General features: G+C 44.1%; 1 protein-coding gene across 2 annotated transcripts in view; it reads left to right on the plus strand.

Annotated features, from left to right (window-relative positions):
- Positions 1-5,798, plus strand: part of immp2l (inner mitochondrial membrane peptidase subunit 2) — a 72,599-nt gene extending 66,801 nt beyond the window's left edge. Inside the window, exons 5-6 of one of the 2 annotated variants that reach the window (XM_067234699.1) lie at positions 1,199-1,318; positions 5,146-5,798. In XM_067234699.1, coding sequence (XP_067090800.1) covers positions 1,199-1,318; positions 5,146-5,251 — 226 coding nt within the window. In that variant the 3' untranslated portion in view covers positions 5,252-5,798. The remainder of the gene's footprint in view (positions 1-1,198; positions 1,319-5,145) is intronic. The other variant, XM_067234698.1, reaches the window with a different exon arrangement.
- The last annotated feature ends 12,503 nt before the right edge of the window (positions 5,799-18,301 follow it).

Here is an 18,301-nt window from a genome sequence, read left to right on the forward strand (position 1 = left end):
TGGCTGGCTATATGGCTGGCTGATTGGCTGGCTGGCTATTTGACTGGATGGCTATTTGGCTGGCTGGCTATATGGCTGGCTGGCTATATGGCTGGATGGCTGGCTGGCTATATGGCTGGCTGGCTATTTGGCTGGCTGTTTACCTGTGGGACAACCTGGCATAAATCACATCTAGGGTTTTAATCTAGCAACACACGCGGATCTGAGTCTGGGGGCTCCCAGTGTGCTGTGACAGGCTCTCCTCTCAGTCCAGCCTCTCTCAAGACACTCCAACTCCTGGCACGTTTCACAGAGCCCAACACTACAGCAGATCACCACAGAAAAACGATTGAAATATCTACATAATATCTCCTAACACTCAGTGTGTGCTGAAGCTGGTTAGAAACTGCTAATTCATTTCAAAGTGTGCTTTTATTTTTTTCTGTGAAACAAAATTAAAGGTTGACTCACTGTGTGTAGTTTTATGTATTGGAATAGGAATGGTAGCAGATTCTAATAAGAACACGGTATCCTATAAAACGTAACGTTTACATTTATAAGTCGCGTTTCCCCCATCTATAATTTTCAAAGGTTCAAAATCATATTTTGTGGCCTCTGCTGCCCTTCGAAAACACTAAACTTCAACTGGTTTTGCAGAAGTCAATAAATTCAGCTTCCCAAGCCAAATCAATATTTATGTGCCCAAGGTCTATCCCGGCCCCTCTGGTCTCCCAGAGACCTGCAAGAGCATGGTCAAATTGAATCAGAGACCAAATTCTCATTGAAAGAGTCATTGCGCTCATAATTCACCATGTTCGTCTGATAAATTGTAAATCATCTCAGCCTGGGCCTAGGCATCCAGCCGAACGATAACGTTCTGTTCTCCTCACCACCATGGTGCTGGAGGAGTCAATACAGGCAAAATGATGCAAGTCATCAGTTCAAAAAACTTGGAAGTGTAAGATTTCTTTTTCCAATATGTTAAATGAATGAATTTTACTATTTGCTGTGTTACTTTAGTTTTTTGATGTGCTATGACTGTGAAAATGAAGGGAAAGGATTTAGAAGAACCATGGAGCTTAATGATTTTGTTTTCAAATTCAGACAATTATATAAACACTAACCATGTCTCTCTCTCTCTTTTCAACTCTCTCTCTCTCTCTCTCTGCATTTCTCCCTTGTCCCCTCCCTCCTGCTCTCTCTCCTGCTCTCTCTCCAGGACTCTTGGCTATAAGAATCGTTATGTGAGGGTTCCTGATGGCCACTTTTGGATAGAGGGAGACCATCATGGCCACAGTCTGGACAGCAACAGCTTTGGACCGGTACGACATCACACAAGGTTCCCCACTCACCACCAAACCCACTCACCCTCCCCCAGGACCGAATTGGTCCAACCTTTTGAAAAGTGCAGCTCATCGCATGTTGCCTGTCCAGCTTGGCTATTAGAGCTGCAAACAGTACGCCCAAATCCTGGAGGGAGTGCCTTGATAAGTGCCTGTGTGAAATAATTGAAAGGCATTCATTGGCAAACAAAACCTGGACTCTGAATAATCAGTGTGCTTATTAAGACCCAGCCCCCTCAGAGGAAACGCTAGCTGTTTTCAACCACACGGTGACACACACAGACCTATTAGAGTCCGACAGGCATCGCTGGGCCTTGCAGCTTTTGCCTGTGCTTGCATGTGTGTGGGGGGGTGCACGTGTTTGTGTACGTGTGTGTGTGTGTGTGTGCGCACACTGAGCCCTCAAATTGTTTCCTGTGTGTTTTCATCCTTACCTGCCCCCGTCTCCGTGTCCAGGCTTGTCAGGGAATAACAAACGTGTCCCAGATTAGGCTGTGGATGAGGGAGTGAGGAACTCACACTGTCCTGTCTGTGTCCTCAGCCTTCTTGACAAAGTAATTTACAACTGTTTCACTGGGGCAGGAAGGAGGCACAAGCAGGGGGCAGAGAATTATCTGTGTCAAATCCCCTAAAAGCAAAACACTGTGCGTGACATCTAACAGTTTTATTTGAGCCTCACTGGTTGGTGAAAGGATTTATTTAGGAAGCGATTGAAGTCTGGTTTTCCGGCTTGTAGGGCCTCAACACTTCCAAATGTGAATACAAAGACTCACTTAGTAGTTTCTCAACAATTCCTGTGTTCGGTTTCTTAAAACTGAATGTGTATGGGGTGTTTTCATGCACGATGACCAGAATACTAAAGGGGAAAGAACGCTTCTCTTTAGAAAACAGTTTCTTTTCCCAGTTCTGTTAGTCTGAAGTGGTAACAGACGAGCCAGTGGAAAACAGAAACTCTCAACTTGATCTTTTGGTGGTTTTCCACAGGGCAGGTACTGTAAGCGTGCAGGGCACCATGCCTGCAATTTAAATACTCTGAATAAGGCTGGAGCAACTTATCTTGATATGTGCTTGCTGCACTGTTCATGTCATGCGTGTGCGCCGTTTCCCTTTAAAAGCAAAACAAGAAAGGCATTTAGCAGTCCAGCATCGCTCTTTTCAGAGATCAGTCACGAGGACGGCAGCTGGAGATGATTGCTATCCTCATTTGTAGTCTTGAATTCTCTCACTGCACTATTAATGTTTTTTTCCCCCGACTGAATAAGAATAAAATAAAATATTCAAGAGAAAGAGACGCTTTTTGTGGCATGTACGGCTTCCCACTCTCCTCATGATGGTTTTGATGTGAGTATAGGCACCTTCGGACTGCCTTTCCAGATTTACATTTGAGTAGAAACCAAAGGAAGTCTTGGGAATGTGAACTATTTGAAGCAAAGACTGTCCTTGGACAGCCTGGAGAGGCGGTGGTTTAGTGAATGATGCGTTTTAGGAGGAGATGCAACAAAGTGGAAAGAGTGGTCCAATTCTTTGTTGTTTTGACCTCATTCTGAAAGGGTCTACCGAACAGGAAACTTTGACTTCACAAATCCAAGTCTGTTTCCCTCAAGAAAGTAAATAACCATGCCTCTTAGTGAAGCACTTACCTGCTCTCTATCTTTCTCTCTCTCTCTCTCTCTCTCTCTCTCTCTCTCTCTCTCTCTCTCTCTCTCTCTCTCTCTCTCTCTCTCTCTCTCTCTCTCTCTCTCTCTCTCTCTCTCTCTCTCTCTCTCTTTGTCTCTCTCTCTGTCTCTCTCTGTCTCTCTCTCTCTCCTCCCTGTTTATTCTATCCTCCTGTTTTCTGGGTGGCTCGTTCTCGCTCCTACAGGTGCACATACACACATTAACACAAACTGGCAGTTCCTGTTGCTCCCGAGAGAGAGAGGGAGAGGGGGAGCGGGAGGGGGAGGGGGAGGGGGAGGGGGAGGGGGGGAGGGGGACCACATTGTGTGAGATGAAAAAAGGAATCGTTATTTACCCTCTCTCTCTCTTTCTATCTCCTCATATTCTCCCACTCTCTCTTGACCCCCCCATCCTGCTTTAATGTACGTGTATACAACTGTCCAGCTCTTAATACTCCCCTGGGAGACCAGTTGGGGTATGACATGCTGGAAATGCAGTTTCTGAGCAAGCTGTCAGGTTGGATAGCATCGAACAGACACCACAGTCATACCTTCCCCCAAATGTGATTATGTAATTATTGTAGCTTAAAATCTGCTGAATGACGGCAACGCTGTGCGCAGGTTGCTGGGTCCATGGGTGAGGAAACACAATCAAGCACATATAAATGTTGCTTTCATTGTACTGAAACAGTTCACTGATTCAGTATGTTATTTCAGTCCTGTATGGGGGTAGTTGTTCTGTCAGACATGTTTAAAATGTACAAACAATAACAGCACAAATATTAAAATCTGGCTACAATTAGCCAAACATTTCCTACTGAACCACAGTAATGAGAGATTAATCTGACTGTCAGTTGTCTCTCCCTCCCTGCTCCCTCCCTGCCTCACACAGCCGTTCCTGTGGCAGAAGGATTGGTATTCAGGAGTCAGCTGTCAGTACCCCTGATGTCTACAAGACCTTGGCAGTCATTTCTCTTGTGTGAAGCGGCGGTTAGTTCAGCCTTCCAGGCCCTCTCCCCTCACTTTAGCAGCCTTGAAATGGCATTTGAAGATTTTATTGTGTGTTTACAAACAGCCGGGCTTTGCCTTTGTAAATTCTGCCACACTGGCAGAGCGCTGTTTTTATTTATTTAATTTCCAATCACCGGCTGGTGGAAATATGTTCCGGTCATTTTGTTGGTGAGTTGAATGATGTTGTTGCCCTGTGTTCCGTACAACCATGGCTTATAATACTAACACCCCCCCCGCACCGTTGACACATCCTGAAGCACACATTCAATCTCTCTCTCTACACACTGGCTCACATCCAGTGTTCACATCCACTTACCCCTGGGAAGCCCAAACACCCCCATACCAAGTCTCACTCTTGTAATAAACCGCTAAACCGTCATAAAGTGTACTACAAAGCAGGTCCTATGTAGCGACAGCATCGTTACTATAGGGGTTGCTATGTGTCTATGTGGTAGTGATCGTAAAGTATTACCCAGCCTATAGAAAACTTGTTCCTGCCCCTTAAGAATCTCTCCAGTGTTTCCTCTTGTCAGTCAGCCACAATGTCCTCAAGGAACAAATATCAATCCATGAATACTGTATTCTTGACTTGATTTCTGACAATCAACCGGTTTTATTTTGGTGTGCAGACATTTTTTTCTGTGCTAGCTCTTAAACGAGACAGAGTTCTCCCCCAGGAGACTGGAGGAGTTCAAGATCAAAACTGTGTTTTGTTTTCAACAAGGCCCCAGGCAGGTGGCAAACTGTGGAGGGGAAAAAGTTATTTTCAAGAACAGCAGATTAATTATGCAGCACTACTTGTTTGTAAGTGCATGCCTTGTGTAAGAAGGAAAGATAGAGGAATTATAAATACCATTTGACATTTATCTGGATGTTTTTATGAACAGTATGCAAACAGCTTTGAAACACTATGAATTGTGTAGAAGAACCAAAAACATTCAGCATTTGGCCTGATGTCATTTGACCCTTTCAAATATTATTTTATACTGTATGTTCGTTGATTTACCAGCACGCATATAATGAAAAGCCTTCAGCATAATGTCTATGTCTATTACATCCCTTACTTACTAAGCAAATAGTTTTTAAAATGCGATTTAACAAGTGTCAAGCCTCGCATTGAATCTTAAGTAGTTGTTTGTAACTCCTCCTGTCCACAGGTGTCTCTGGGACTGGTTCACGGCAAGGCCTCCCACATCATCTGGCCGCCCAATCGGTGGCAGAGGATTGAGCCATCCTTGCCCCCTGAACGAGGGCCATTACTGAACTGGAACACGACGCCCGAGGAAGACGAGGACTGAGGAGGTGCTGTCTCCTCCCAGCCTGCACGCTGCACAGTGACACTGAGTCTCGTCCCCCTGAAATGGAAGATCTGACTCCTGACAGACACATCATGTCAATGGGTCCTCATTGTTCCAGTGGCTCAATAGCCTTTACACAGTATGTCATGTTGAACACCAAGATAATAAGTATATTATCAATTTGTTGTCGGAATTTCGGCATAGCAAAGAATTGTTTTACCTGTTCTGAAAAACTTGCCAGTTGGACGTGGAAGAAGCCTTTAGTGGGAAACTGGCTTTGATTCAGACCGGACACATAAATACCCGTCCTATATGTTTTAGATGGACTTTCTAAGTGAAATTGAAGATGAACAAGTCAAGTTCATGGAGATGGGTGTTCACAAGTCAGTGTTTGTGTAATGGAATGAAAATGTTTGAATTATTAGTTTCAGTGTGCCTCTGCTTCACACCTGATCCTTGCTTTGTAAGTCGTGTCCTTCATAGATATACAAATGATAAATGGACTGCATTTATATAGCGCGTTTTCTACCTTAGCGGCACTCAAAGCGCTTCACAATGTTTGCCTCTCATTCATTTACATTTAGTCATTTAGCAGACGCTCTTATCCAGAGCGACTTACAGTAAGTACAGGGACATTCCCCTGAGGCAAGTAGGGTGAAGTGCCTTGCCCAAGGACACAACATCAGTTGGCATGACCGGGAATCGAACTGGCAACCTTCGGATTACTAGCCCGATTCCCTCACCGCTCACTCACACATACCGACAGCAGCGAGCTGCCGTGCAAGGCGCCGGCCATCAGGAGCAACTTGGGGTTCAGAGTCTTGCTCAAGGACACTTCGGCACATGGCCTGGGAGGAGTCAGGGATTGAACCGCCAACCTTGCGATTAACAGACGACCCTCTCTGCCCCCTGAGCCACAGCCGCCCACAAATATAAATCGAAATTGTATAAGAAAATTGCACATACGTCTAAAAATAGGGTTATAAAATGATGTTTTTAGGGACCAGACAGTGAATTTATATAAAATGGGCTGATGTGTTTCTGGTAGATTTTATCGTCTTTGTTTGGTTGTTGACTGTACCACAGCTGCAGTAACGCTGTCTGGGAGATGTGAGTCTAGGCCCCCAGTGAATCACTGTCTGGGAGATGTGAGTCTAGACCCCCAGTGAATCACTGTCTGGGAGATGTGAGTCTAGACCCCCAGTGAATCACTGTCTGGGAGATGTGAGTCTAGACCCCCAGTGAATCACTGTATGTTCAGGTGTGTCGAGCCCTCCCGCTGAGCCAACATGTTCATAAGGAATTATTCATTAAAAGATCATTTAGTTTTTGAACTCCCTAATTTAGATATTAATATTCAAGTTCTGTCAAATGATTGATCCTGCTTTGAAGTGTAAGAAAACAACAGATCTTAGTCTAATTAATGCACCAACTTCGTTTCGTGCTGAAAGCCAATGACCTAGAACTAATAACCGTTTTACCGACTTTTCACAAGCCAGTGTAGATCAAATCAAATCAAAGCTTATGAAAGGGCGGTAGTAGGCTAACTAACACATCGGTTGATGACACTCGTTTTGGATTGGAAATTGCTTAGAAATGATAACTGATGCAGCCTATGTATTTGTCGTCAAGTGCTCCAATGGTTTGTTAAGCTTTTAAATTGTAAAAGGTTGCAAGCTAATCTGACATCTGCTGACATCTGTTGCCCGTAGGCCTAGGCCCTACTAATAGGCCCGAATGCCTATTACTCAAGAGCTGCGGAGGTAGGTGAGTGTCTGTGAGTTTATAAATATTCTGTTACCTTGCCCAAAAAACAGCACATCTTGTATCTGTTCCTCTTGGTGAGATGTGCAGTTCTTTCGCTTGTTTGCAGATTCAGCAGTGACAAAAAAGAATCTTTAGAAAAGCGTCTTTACAAACACATCCGCGCTGCGCAAGCCTTCCCCGCTGTCACCCAAGAAGGGATCCCAGAGTTCCATTTGTTTTTATGCAGAATTTATGGGCTATTTATGGGCTGCTCCCTCCATGTTGTCCCCGCTTGCGAAATATATTAAATCATTCTAGGAAAGAATTTTTTATGCATTCAATGATTCATGAGAATTCTATCAGAACGGTAAATCCCAAAAGATAATAGGAACATAAGTCAACCATGTGTCAGTTTGACATTTCTTTCCCTCAAGGACAGTTGTTCTCTGCTTATGATGGTGTTATTGCTCATGTCCCTGGGCTGTTCCATGGTCCCTTAAGGGTGACATTGTAGTACAGCCAAGCCTCAAACTCCCAAGTCGTACACCATGAGAACAACAGCAGATCATTGGTGAAGCCCACACTGGGCAGGGGAGAGTAACCTATCACTGAGAAACGCATTTCCCTCCACCATTTCAATGTCATGTATTCATACATATTGCAATAGTTTTGCCCCGGTGTTGCCCTCTCCCGGCTTTTCCCGACTCTGTAATGAAATCTTGAGGCCGTCTGAAACGCTCCATGCCTCATTTGACCATTTGATTGCTCCTCTCTTGCTACGGTCTTGACCATTTTGAAATGCAATTATGCTAATCGTAGCACGGTCCAGGGTCACTTCCTCACTTTGGGCTTTTACCTTGTCAGAGTCGAGCCACCCCCAAGGCGCGCGGATGATCAGAAAGCGTATCATGAAGCCCTTTAATAGATATTAAACAGTGAGTGGCTGCTGTGCACAGAGAAGAGGTAGACCTCTAAGGTCAAACGCCATATAAGGGCGCTGCGCACTTTCACTCAGCATCAACTTTCACGAAAGTGAGGTAGCTCAGCTCACAGCAACAGCCAGCGTCCTAATCCAATCCAGTACGACCCTAAGAACGGGTGTCTGATGAGTAATCGCTTCGAGTGAGTCATCATGACTGTTATTGTGCTCTAACTGGTCCAAGCTAGCATATGCGTTTAGATTGCTAGATAAAGTCTCCCTCTGCGTTCATGCTGATATAATAACATTGTCAAACGCTAACGTATCTATTCCGAGATAATTGTATATGGTTAGTTGAATGCTTACAACCTATTTAACTTTCTATTTCTGACCATGCAGCCGGCCAGGAGGCAACAGCAGAGTGTCGAGAGCGGGGTGAATAAGTGACAATTTTAGACGAATAAAAAAGCCAATATTACACACAGTTGTGTTTTAGTTAACTACTTTATCAGTAGCCAATTCTAAATCTTTGTTAACAAAAAACGTTGTTACAAAAAAATGAGGAAAAGACAGCTTTAAAAAAATATATAGTCTAACTGAGGATGCGGCCCTTAAATATAATTTTTTTTATAAAAAGTGTGTGTGGGGTGTTTGGGACTTTAAACTCACGTATAATGAAACCTGCGCCCCTGTCATGTAAAACAGCCCAAAGTCTACTTCAGTTCTTCTCCAACCCCACCCACCCTCCCCCCCCCCCACCCCTCCACTTCCACGGCCCTTTCTTCATTACCCCTCAGCAGAAGGTTTTCATCAGGAGAAGCTGAAGTTAGTTAGGTTGGGAACCAGATCAGTCTGGCAGCTCATGGTTTGTGCTCTGGCAGATAGGTGTGGCCACCCTCACATTCAAACAGATTTCTCTCCGGCAGGAAAAGTGCTGGGCCAATCACAGTCATTTATCTGATGTGGGTGGGTCAATCACAGTGGTTTATCTGACGTGGGGCAGGTATGAAACAATGACTAGAGGAGCACTGTTCGCATGTTTTTGTAAAAAGATTTTTCGTTGCTCTGATGGTTCCAGAACAACACGCATTTGTGAATTGGTCTGGGTCAGCCAAGCTACAAGTGTAGTCTGAATTCCAGATCGCCTCAAAACTAAGGAAAGAAGACTCAAGCGGGTTTCTCAACGTTTGGAGCCAAAGTTCTCAAGATGTGTAAAATATGAGACTTTGGCTCCACTAGTCCCAAGTTTTTCTCGACCAAACACAATAGCTTAGCACAAAAGAACAAAATGAAGTGTATCTACGCCAGTGGTATGTGTCGCTTTGATACTTTTTATCATACTCTTTCATCACAAGAGGAGCATGTCCAACGCTTCCATCCTCTGGATGGGTGAATTGTTCTCAGACAAAGGCAATAATAGGGACTAGTCAGATAACCGCTGATGAAGCCCTCACATATTTAAAGTTGCCTGAGAAAGTTTTTGCAGCCTTGAATATAAATTAAAGTTCACTATCTGCAGACTTGCCGTCTGAAAAGATAATATAAATCAAAGTAACAAGTATGTTTTTATTGTATTTAAAGCTGTTATAATGACAGTACAATGCCCGTTTAATCATCCATGTTGAATTAAGCCTAAGACATCCAAATCACCCCAACGCTACGACCTTGAATAAAGGTCTCTTAATTTCAAAAGAAAGTAATTTTGACACGTAAAAAGTACATCCAATAAAGTCCTATTTGTACAAGAAAAGAGAAAAGGCATTAGAAAAAAAGAAAAATCTATATGGAGAGTTACTCAGACGATACACGAGATGGGTGACATATATTTTAGTGAGAAATATATTATTTCAAAAAATTGCTTCTTGGTTTACTTCACCTCGCTCTAAAAAGCACCCTCAATATTTCTCCTGAAGGGTCGTAGTGCAACATGAAGGTTCGTAGTGCTGTTCTTGACAGAACAACATGAAGGTTCGTAGTGCTGTTCTTGACAGAACAACATGAAGGTTCGTAGTGCTGTTCTTGACAGAACAACATGGGACTGCGTGGTTTCTGGGGTAAACTGGAGGAGAGACTAACCAAGGACAAGCTGTTCTCATTTAACCTATTTAACTCTGTTGAGGTGAGGAGGCTTGGAATCCCTAAACAGATATCGTCTGACGTCACGTTAATATCCTGTCTGTCAAATCAAATCATATTTTATATCGTATCCCTTTCATTTTTTACACAATGTCACAGAGGGCTTCACAGATCCGCTCAGAACTGCACCCAAACCTACCTAAAATCCTCAAAGCAGACAAAGGAAAAATTAAGAGAAAAGATTTTGAAATCTTGGAAGGTGTAATCCCTACCTTGTCTCTGATGAATAATTGCAGAGACTGAAAACATTTATGTCTGTTGAATAACTTCATAATTACAGACAGCTTGACTTAATAAAGATTTAAGACGTCATGTTGTGCTATGTTGGCACCTAATTGCCATACAAATGAGCGTTATTGAACACCTTGAATAGTTAGAGCAAATTTCCTGTCACCTTGTTGTCCTAACAACTGTCCTAATTCAACGAATGGTGAATTGAAAAATAAGACAGTTCTTGATTTTATTCGGAGGACACATTCTTTTTAGCTCTTATTTGTCTGTCAGTACATCTGCACCTGTCTGTCTTTTACCCTTCTTCCCGCTCCCTCTCTCTCTCTCTCTCTCTCTCTCCCTCTCTCTCTCTCCCCCACTCACTCTCTCCCCCCCCCCCCCCTCTCTCTCCCCTTCAGCCCCTGCGAAGGTCACAACACCACGGAAGAATAACTCCATTAGTCCTTAATGTGCGTCCAGCACAGGTCAATACAGATTTCCCCACCGGTCTTTGATAAGTTCAATGGCTGTCAAACACAGATCAACAGAGACATGCTCTGTGGTTGCTGTGCACCTGAGAGTGGTCTGGTCCTGGTGGAGGATTCTCTTTCAGACAGGATAATAGAGTAAGTTCTGGAGGGACGAGCACGTTGTCCACAGCACAGCTGAAGAACCATGACTGCTTTACAATTATGCTGCCATGGCGATCCCGTAATAGTTTTAAAGTACAGGGATTGGCAGTATCATTAATGTGAGCTGCTAGTGCAATTAATACCTAAGGCCTCACAGTATTCAACTCCTATGTTTGTATGTTTAAAAATGGATGCTAGGGGCTCACTGGCTAAAAGCATGTACCACTAAAGCTGCAGGGCCTGGGTTTGATTCCGGCTCAGGGAACTCCCCTCTTCCTGCTCTCCTGTCTGTCCTGTTGAAAAATAAGAATAGAAAAGGGATGCTGTCTAGAAACTCTTGCAACAACAGAAGTAAACAAACAGGGAAAAATATATAATTTTCACCTGAAAAGGTTTCTACATAGTCTTCTCTTGATAATAGACTTTGCAAGACAGTGCATTGCAAATGCAAATGCATCAAAACAATGCAAAAGAAAACAAGATTTAAAACAGTTAAGGAAATTAAATACAGTTAAGGAAAATAAATAAAACATTAAAAACAGTCAAAAAGCAAGAAATGGAATAAAAGTTGCAGTGCAGTTTAAGAAATAAAATGTAGGAGTGAGATGCAAAAATTGATATTCTTGAATCTGGTTCAATTAAAGGCAACAGCAAACAGTGAAGTCTTCAATCTGGATTTAAAGGAGCTGAGGGTCTCAGCAGACCTGCAGCTGTCAGGGACCTTGTTCCAGATATGTGGAGCAGCAAACTGAACGCTGCTTCTCCATGTTTAGTTCTGACTCTTGGAACACAAAGTGGACCAGTCCCAGATGACCTGAGGGGTCGGGATGGTTCATAAGGTAGCAGCAGATCACAAATGTATTTAGGCCCTAAACCATTCAGTGCTTTATAAACCAGCAAGCAGGATTTTAAGGACTGTCTGTGTTTAAGTGGATGTTGTTGAAGACCTTAACAAGAGCAGTTTCAGTACTGTGGTACTGACGAGAACCGGACTTGAAGACATCAGAACAGTTATTTTCGTCCAAGAAGTTGTTCAGCCGTTGAAAAAACACTTTTTCCATAATTTTACTTAAAAATGGGAGGTTTGATATTGTCCTATAATTTTTCATTATTTTGGGGTCTAAACTAGCATTTTTGATGAATGGTTTAATACCTGCAGTTTTTAGGGCTTGTGGGAAGACAAAATCAAAAAATGAAATTGTGTCATGATATTTGAATGGATGTTATTTAAAGATGGGGACAACACATGTCCTGTGGTTGTTGTGGAAGCACCGACTGCTTGTCTAATTTTCTGAATTTTGTCAGAAAAAAAGGAGGAAAATTGATTGCATGCCCAGGTGTATTGGAGCGTAGCAGTTACTGACACCAGAGGGTTTGTTAGTCTGTCAACTGTAGCAAGTAAGGCGTGTGTATTGTTATTGTTTTTGGTTATGATGTCAGAGAAGAAGGACTGCATTTCTAAGTTCCAAATTATAATTGCGAAGTCTCTCTTTATAGATACCACAGTGAACCTGAAGATTAGTTGTTGCCATCTGCGCTCAGCTCTCCGACACTCTTTTCTCTATTCTGACCAGCGTGGCATTTCTCCAAGGGGATCTTTTCATACCCGAGACAACCTTCACTTTAGTGGGTGCAATGGCATCAATAACAAGTTTTACTTTACAATTGAAGCCATCCACAAGCTCATTGACTGAGATGCAAGAGAGGGCTGGTGTGGAGGAGAACTTGTGAATAAATAGTTCACTGGTGTTTTCAGTGATGTAACACTGTCACAATCTCAGTTTGGACGTGTGTGTGCAGGGAGATCGCACTCTCAAAGAAAACACGGAAATGATCAGAGGGTGCAACATCAGTCACAGCAACCTTGGAAATGTTCAGACCTTTGGTGATGATTAATTCTAGAGTCAGATCATAGTTATCAAGGACATCAGATAGTTCTATAGACCCTCTGTCCTAGGGATTATCAACATGGATATTAAAATCGCCAACAATGACAACACAATCAAAATCAATACAGATTATAGACAGCAGTTCAGTAAACTCATCAAAGAAGTTTGCACAGTATTTAGGCGGTCTGTAAATGTTGAGGAATAACACTCGAGTGGAATTCAGAGCCACATATTCAAAGGAAGTAAAATGACCAAAAGACATCTGCTTGCATTGAAGAGATTCATGAAATAAAATAGCAACTCCACCTCCTTTCTTATGCTCTCTTGTTTCACTCATGAAACTGAAGTTGGGAAGTGTTGATTCAATAAGAGCAGCTGCACTGTTATCTTGGTCTAACTAAGTTTCAGTTAAAAACAAAAAATCTAGTTTGTGCATAACAATAAAATCATTGATTAAAAATGATTTTCCTGACCGAGACCTGACATTTAATAAAGCTAAGTTTAATGTGTTTAAAGCTCTATTTGTCCAATTTATTTGGACAGGCTGACGAGGAATGAATGTTAAATTTGATACATTTGCAGATTGACTTATGTTTCTTCACAGCCTCATATTTCCTTTTGTATAAATCAGGACAGGAATTGAGTAACTTCATACAGGGCCCTGACTGTTCCTGGTGAGAATCAGCGGTGTCATTAGCCTTGTAGTCTGGACCCAAAATATATCAATTAATGAGAGGATGGTTGTGGAGGCGGGAGGGGGGAGGGCCAACTGGCTGAGGACTTAGAGCTAGTGGCAGAGGTTGAGCTGGAGGGATTTCAGGAGTGAAACTAGGAGTGCGGCGGGGAGTGAATTTGGTTCCAGCAGTGACCAGCTCTTTCATGTGGTCAGTGAACTGGGGGGAGGAGGGGGAGGAGGGGTAAAAGGGGGAGGAGGGGGGGAAACAACAACATAATAACAGAGTAACAACATTGTAATCACAGTGTAATCACATAACAGTGTAACACGTGTATAAACTGTGTAACAACAGTGTAACAACATGTTTGCTTTCTCTGCATGGTAATCATATTTAAGGCATACTTAGGCTTAGCCTATTGATTTATAGACATGTGGGGATCCCGTTTGCATCCTATGTTTGCCACATGGAGACCTTGAGACATGAAACCTTATCACCAATTATATGTCTTTTTCCCTCTAGGTTAAACAAGCTGCCATGTTCGAAAGAAAATATATTTTGTGAATATGTGAAAACAATTAAGTTTTTAATCTGCCTAAGGATGACCCAAAGCAGAGCCACGGTCACAACTCCTCACTAGAGCTCCACAAGTGAGGCCTTGGAAGGGAAACATTCTCTGATGGAACATGACAATCATATTACCAACACAATTTGTAATTAAATTACAAATCAAATCGCGACTGCTATAGCGTCTCCTTATCCTCCAGCATAGAACGCTCAGGAAAGTGGATACGTTTGTCCAAATCACTTCTGGGGATGTGTTCCTTCCAGACGTTTTGGGACTGCACTGTTTCCTCTCACAGTCTAGTGCTTATTCATACTGCCATACACCGCCACAAGCGATGACCATCTGAAATTCAATTCCCCTCCGCATGGAGGGGCAGCCACAACCAAATGTCAGCGGTGACTCCCCAGGTAATGTCAGGTGCACGTTGAACCCGGGTGTTCTCAACCGTGGAGGTTTGTGGAAGCACCTTGACTGGCCTGTCAAGGTGTGTGGGTGCACCTTGACTGTGGAGGTGTGTGGAAGCACCTTGACTGTGGAGGTGTGTGGAAGCACCTTGACTGTGGAGGTGTGTGGAAGCACCTTGACTGTGGAGGTGTGTGGAAGCACCTTGACTGGCCTGTGGAGGTGTGTGGAAGCACCTTGACTGGCCTGTGGAGGTGTGTGGAAGCACCTTGACTGTGGAGGTGTGTGGAAGCACCTTGACTGTGGAGGTGTGTGGAAGCACCTTAACTGTGGAGGTGTGTGGAAGCACCTTGACTGTGGAGGTGTGTGGAAGCACCTGGCCTGTGGAGGTGTGTGGAAGCACCTTGACTGTGGAGGTGTGTGGGAGCACCTTGACTGTGGAGGTGTGTGGAAGCACCTTGACTGTGGAGGTGTGTGGAAGCACCTTGACTGTGGAGGTGTGTGGAAGCACCTGGCCTGTGGAGGTGTGTGGAAGCACCTGGCCTGTGGAGGTGTGTGGAAGCACCTTGACTGTGGAGGTGTGTGGAAGCACCTTGACTGGCCTGTGGAGATGTGTGGAAGCACCTTGACTGGCCTATAGTTAATGACTCCCATGCAGCAGATCATCTACTGTTGAAAAATAGCCCGGGATAAGATTAACCTTGGTCTATTGATTTATGTTGAATACACCAACAACTCCGGTTCATTTACATTGTCAATGTAACCTATGACGACGACATGCGGTCAGACAGCCGACGGAGGGTTGCAGGCCGAATTACGTAAGTAGTGTTGTTTACGAAGAAGGGTGGGCAGGAAAATCAGCTGTGAAAATGTTCACCAGATTTTCTTCATGCTTGCGCAAGATTACTATTCATGAAATGTGATTATTCCAGGACTTGTGACGGGGGGGCTCTGCTATGAGACGTGGGTCACCGGCTCTTGAACCACAGTCTCCTCTGGGAGGCATCATGCGCAAAATTAAGTATTCTGATACCCACCATCACCAGACAAGTGGCACCCACACACACTCACACACACACACACACACACACACACACACACACACACACACACAATGTCTTGGAAGGCGCTTAGCCTCAGGCTTGACTCCTTTCTTTGCTTTTCAACCCTCTGAATAAATCCTAGGGAAGGATAATGGAGGTGGGGTGATGGGGGTGGGAACGATGGGCAGAGAGAGAGGAGGATATGGAGTGCCGGATAACGAGAGAAGTCCACATGCACAGGATTCAGAGCCAGGAAAACTGAGATGTTGTCAAGGCAAAGGTTTGGAATGCTTGTTCCACTGGCCCCTGAAACACAGCCTTTTCAGCCACCAAGAAATTAGCCAAGGTACCATACAGTCATACAATGGAAAAAGATTTCAGGCAGTTACAGGAGATATACATACATGATAGAGTTACAGGAGATATACGTACATGATAGAGTTACAGGGAATATACGTACATGATAGAGTTACAGGAGATATACATACATGATAGAGTTACAGGGAATATACGTACATGATAGAGTTACAGGAGATATACATACATGATAGAGTTACGGGGGATATACGTACATGATAGAGTTACGGGGGATATACGTACATGATAGAGTTACGGGGGATATACGTACATGATAGAGTTACGGGGGATATACGTACATGATAGAGTTACGGGGGATATACGTACATGATAGAAGATCATTTTCAGCTGCATGTGTATCACAGACTAACAGGATCAGGGAACAGAGGGGTTGAAGCAGTATGACAGAAGACCTAAACCTTGTTTTCCAGCACTAGCTCCCATCTCATCCTCATTTGAGTTGATCAACAAGACTCCTCTTCTTCCACAGCATCGCTGAGCTCCTCCTGAACGAGCCTTGCTCTTTTGTGAAATACTGCATTTTTGATTTCGGGATTAAACTCCAGGATTTGCCACCAAAACGTTCCCCCCCCCCCAACAGGCCCTATCTATTTAGAAAACCCATGATTGGACATGTCTAAAAGTAAGATTGATGTAAGAAGGAAACATTCCAACCGTCACTTTGAGCTGGGCTGGGCAGGAATGGGCTGTGTTTTCCTAGCCCATGGCAGACAGTATTAACAAACCAAAAACACTCCCAGTATCTGAATCAGATGTTGCTTACAAGGCTTGATGCTGTAGCTGGAGGCTACCAGAAGACCTCTCAGGGCTTCACCAATACTGGCTATGGACACAAAAAAAAACTTACATTTTATTGTACCTCCAAACTCAGCCTGCAGTAATGGCCCCCAAAGATACTGTCTGCATCTACACACACAAACACACACACACACAAACACACACACACACACACACACAGAGCCCATCACAGCAAGGTGTCCCCAACAGCAACAGACCACAATGTCCCCCAACAGGCATTAGCAGTTGTCACATGACACCAGCGTTACCAGTGACTGGCGTCGGCCCCGGCAGCTCTCCTAGCATGGAGCAGAACCAATTAAAACTCAATTCAGTAGCTCAAAGTCCTGCCGAACGAGGGGCGGCATGGTCACCCAGATAAGGGGCTCAGCCTGCGAACGCTCACAGTATTACCACAGTATTCCACTGCCTGCCTCCCCACTTAGACCCTTGCGCTATCGCCAACACTGGTGGCAACAACAGGCAATTTGCAGAAGGTTAGAAGCTAATTAGCTAATGCACTGCAGTGTATGTTTGTGCGATCTGGCTTCACGTTCCACGTCCTGTCTGCGGCTCCCTGGGGGGTCTTGTTGTATAGCTTCTCCTGTGAATGTGAACGCAGAGTGATTTAGGTGTACATGAGGCAGACGCACGTAATTGGGTATGTGATGAATACGTTGTGATGACACCTGCAAGGTTCCATGTCAACGGGAACTTGTTTGAATTTGATCAAGCTGTTGATTGGCTACACAGAAAATCAGGAAATCATTTTGTGTGTCGTCGTCGTCGTCGTCCCCCCCCGACCTGCTGCTTATCTGACTCATGAATTCATTGGAACATGCATACAGTACCATCTAATACAACCTGCAACCTTCTCCCTACTCTCTCTCTCTCCTCCCGTCTCTTCCTCCTCTCGTGTTGGGAAGCCACAGGGGTCTTGAAGGTCACAGTCAGGATTTAACTGCAACATCCATCCTGTGCCAGGTTGACCTGGTACAGCAGACCGCGTTTGTGTGGTCCAGCAGACCATGTTTCTGACAGTCCTGTTCATGGCATCAACTCAGAGGGGTTAGGAGCTGCAGCATGTCCCACGCACTCTGTCAATGTGAGAACTTTAATCTATTCAGTCCTCAGTGGTGCAGAGGGAGTCAGTGCTAGCAGGCTAGTGGGGATCTGGGATAATCCCAGGCTGAGTTCCATTTCTTTAATCTTGTGTGCTTCTCCCTCTGCTGTATTGGCTGCAGTCCAGAGGGAGATTTCGTCATCATTCTTCCTGGAGTCCTTTCCTTAGAATGCTGTACAAGGAAGTGAACAAGAGCACTCTGGGGGCATGAAGGCTATAGAATCGGGACGTGTCCAGTGAATTCAGATCAGTCGATGCTTCTCCTGAGGTACAATGTTGTGCTACTGCCCCCCAGTGTCTTTGTGTGACAAGAACCTTACGGTTTCTCTGTCGTCTAACGAGACTGGATGACTGTAAAATCGTGCTTGTTTTTTTGTGGTTGCAGTATATGATGTTAATAACAGTTTTCAGTGGTCCTGGCAGGGAGCTGGTAAGAGAACAAATACAAACGTCCTCTTTGTTGCTGATGAAACGTACATGACTCAGGATGTGACCAGTGTCACTTGATCTGTTTACAG

Source organism: Osmerus mordax, chromosome 4, assembly GCF_038355195.1.
Source record: "Osmerus mordax isolate fOsmMor3 chromosome 4, fOsmMor3.pri, whole genome shotgun sequence".
Taxonomy (NCBI): domain Eukaryota; kingdom Metazoa; phylum Chordata; class Actinopteri; order Osmeriformes; family Osmeridae; genus Osmerus; species Osmerus mordax.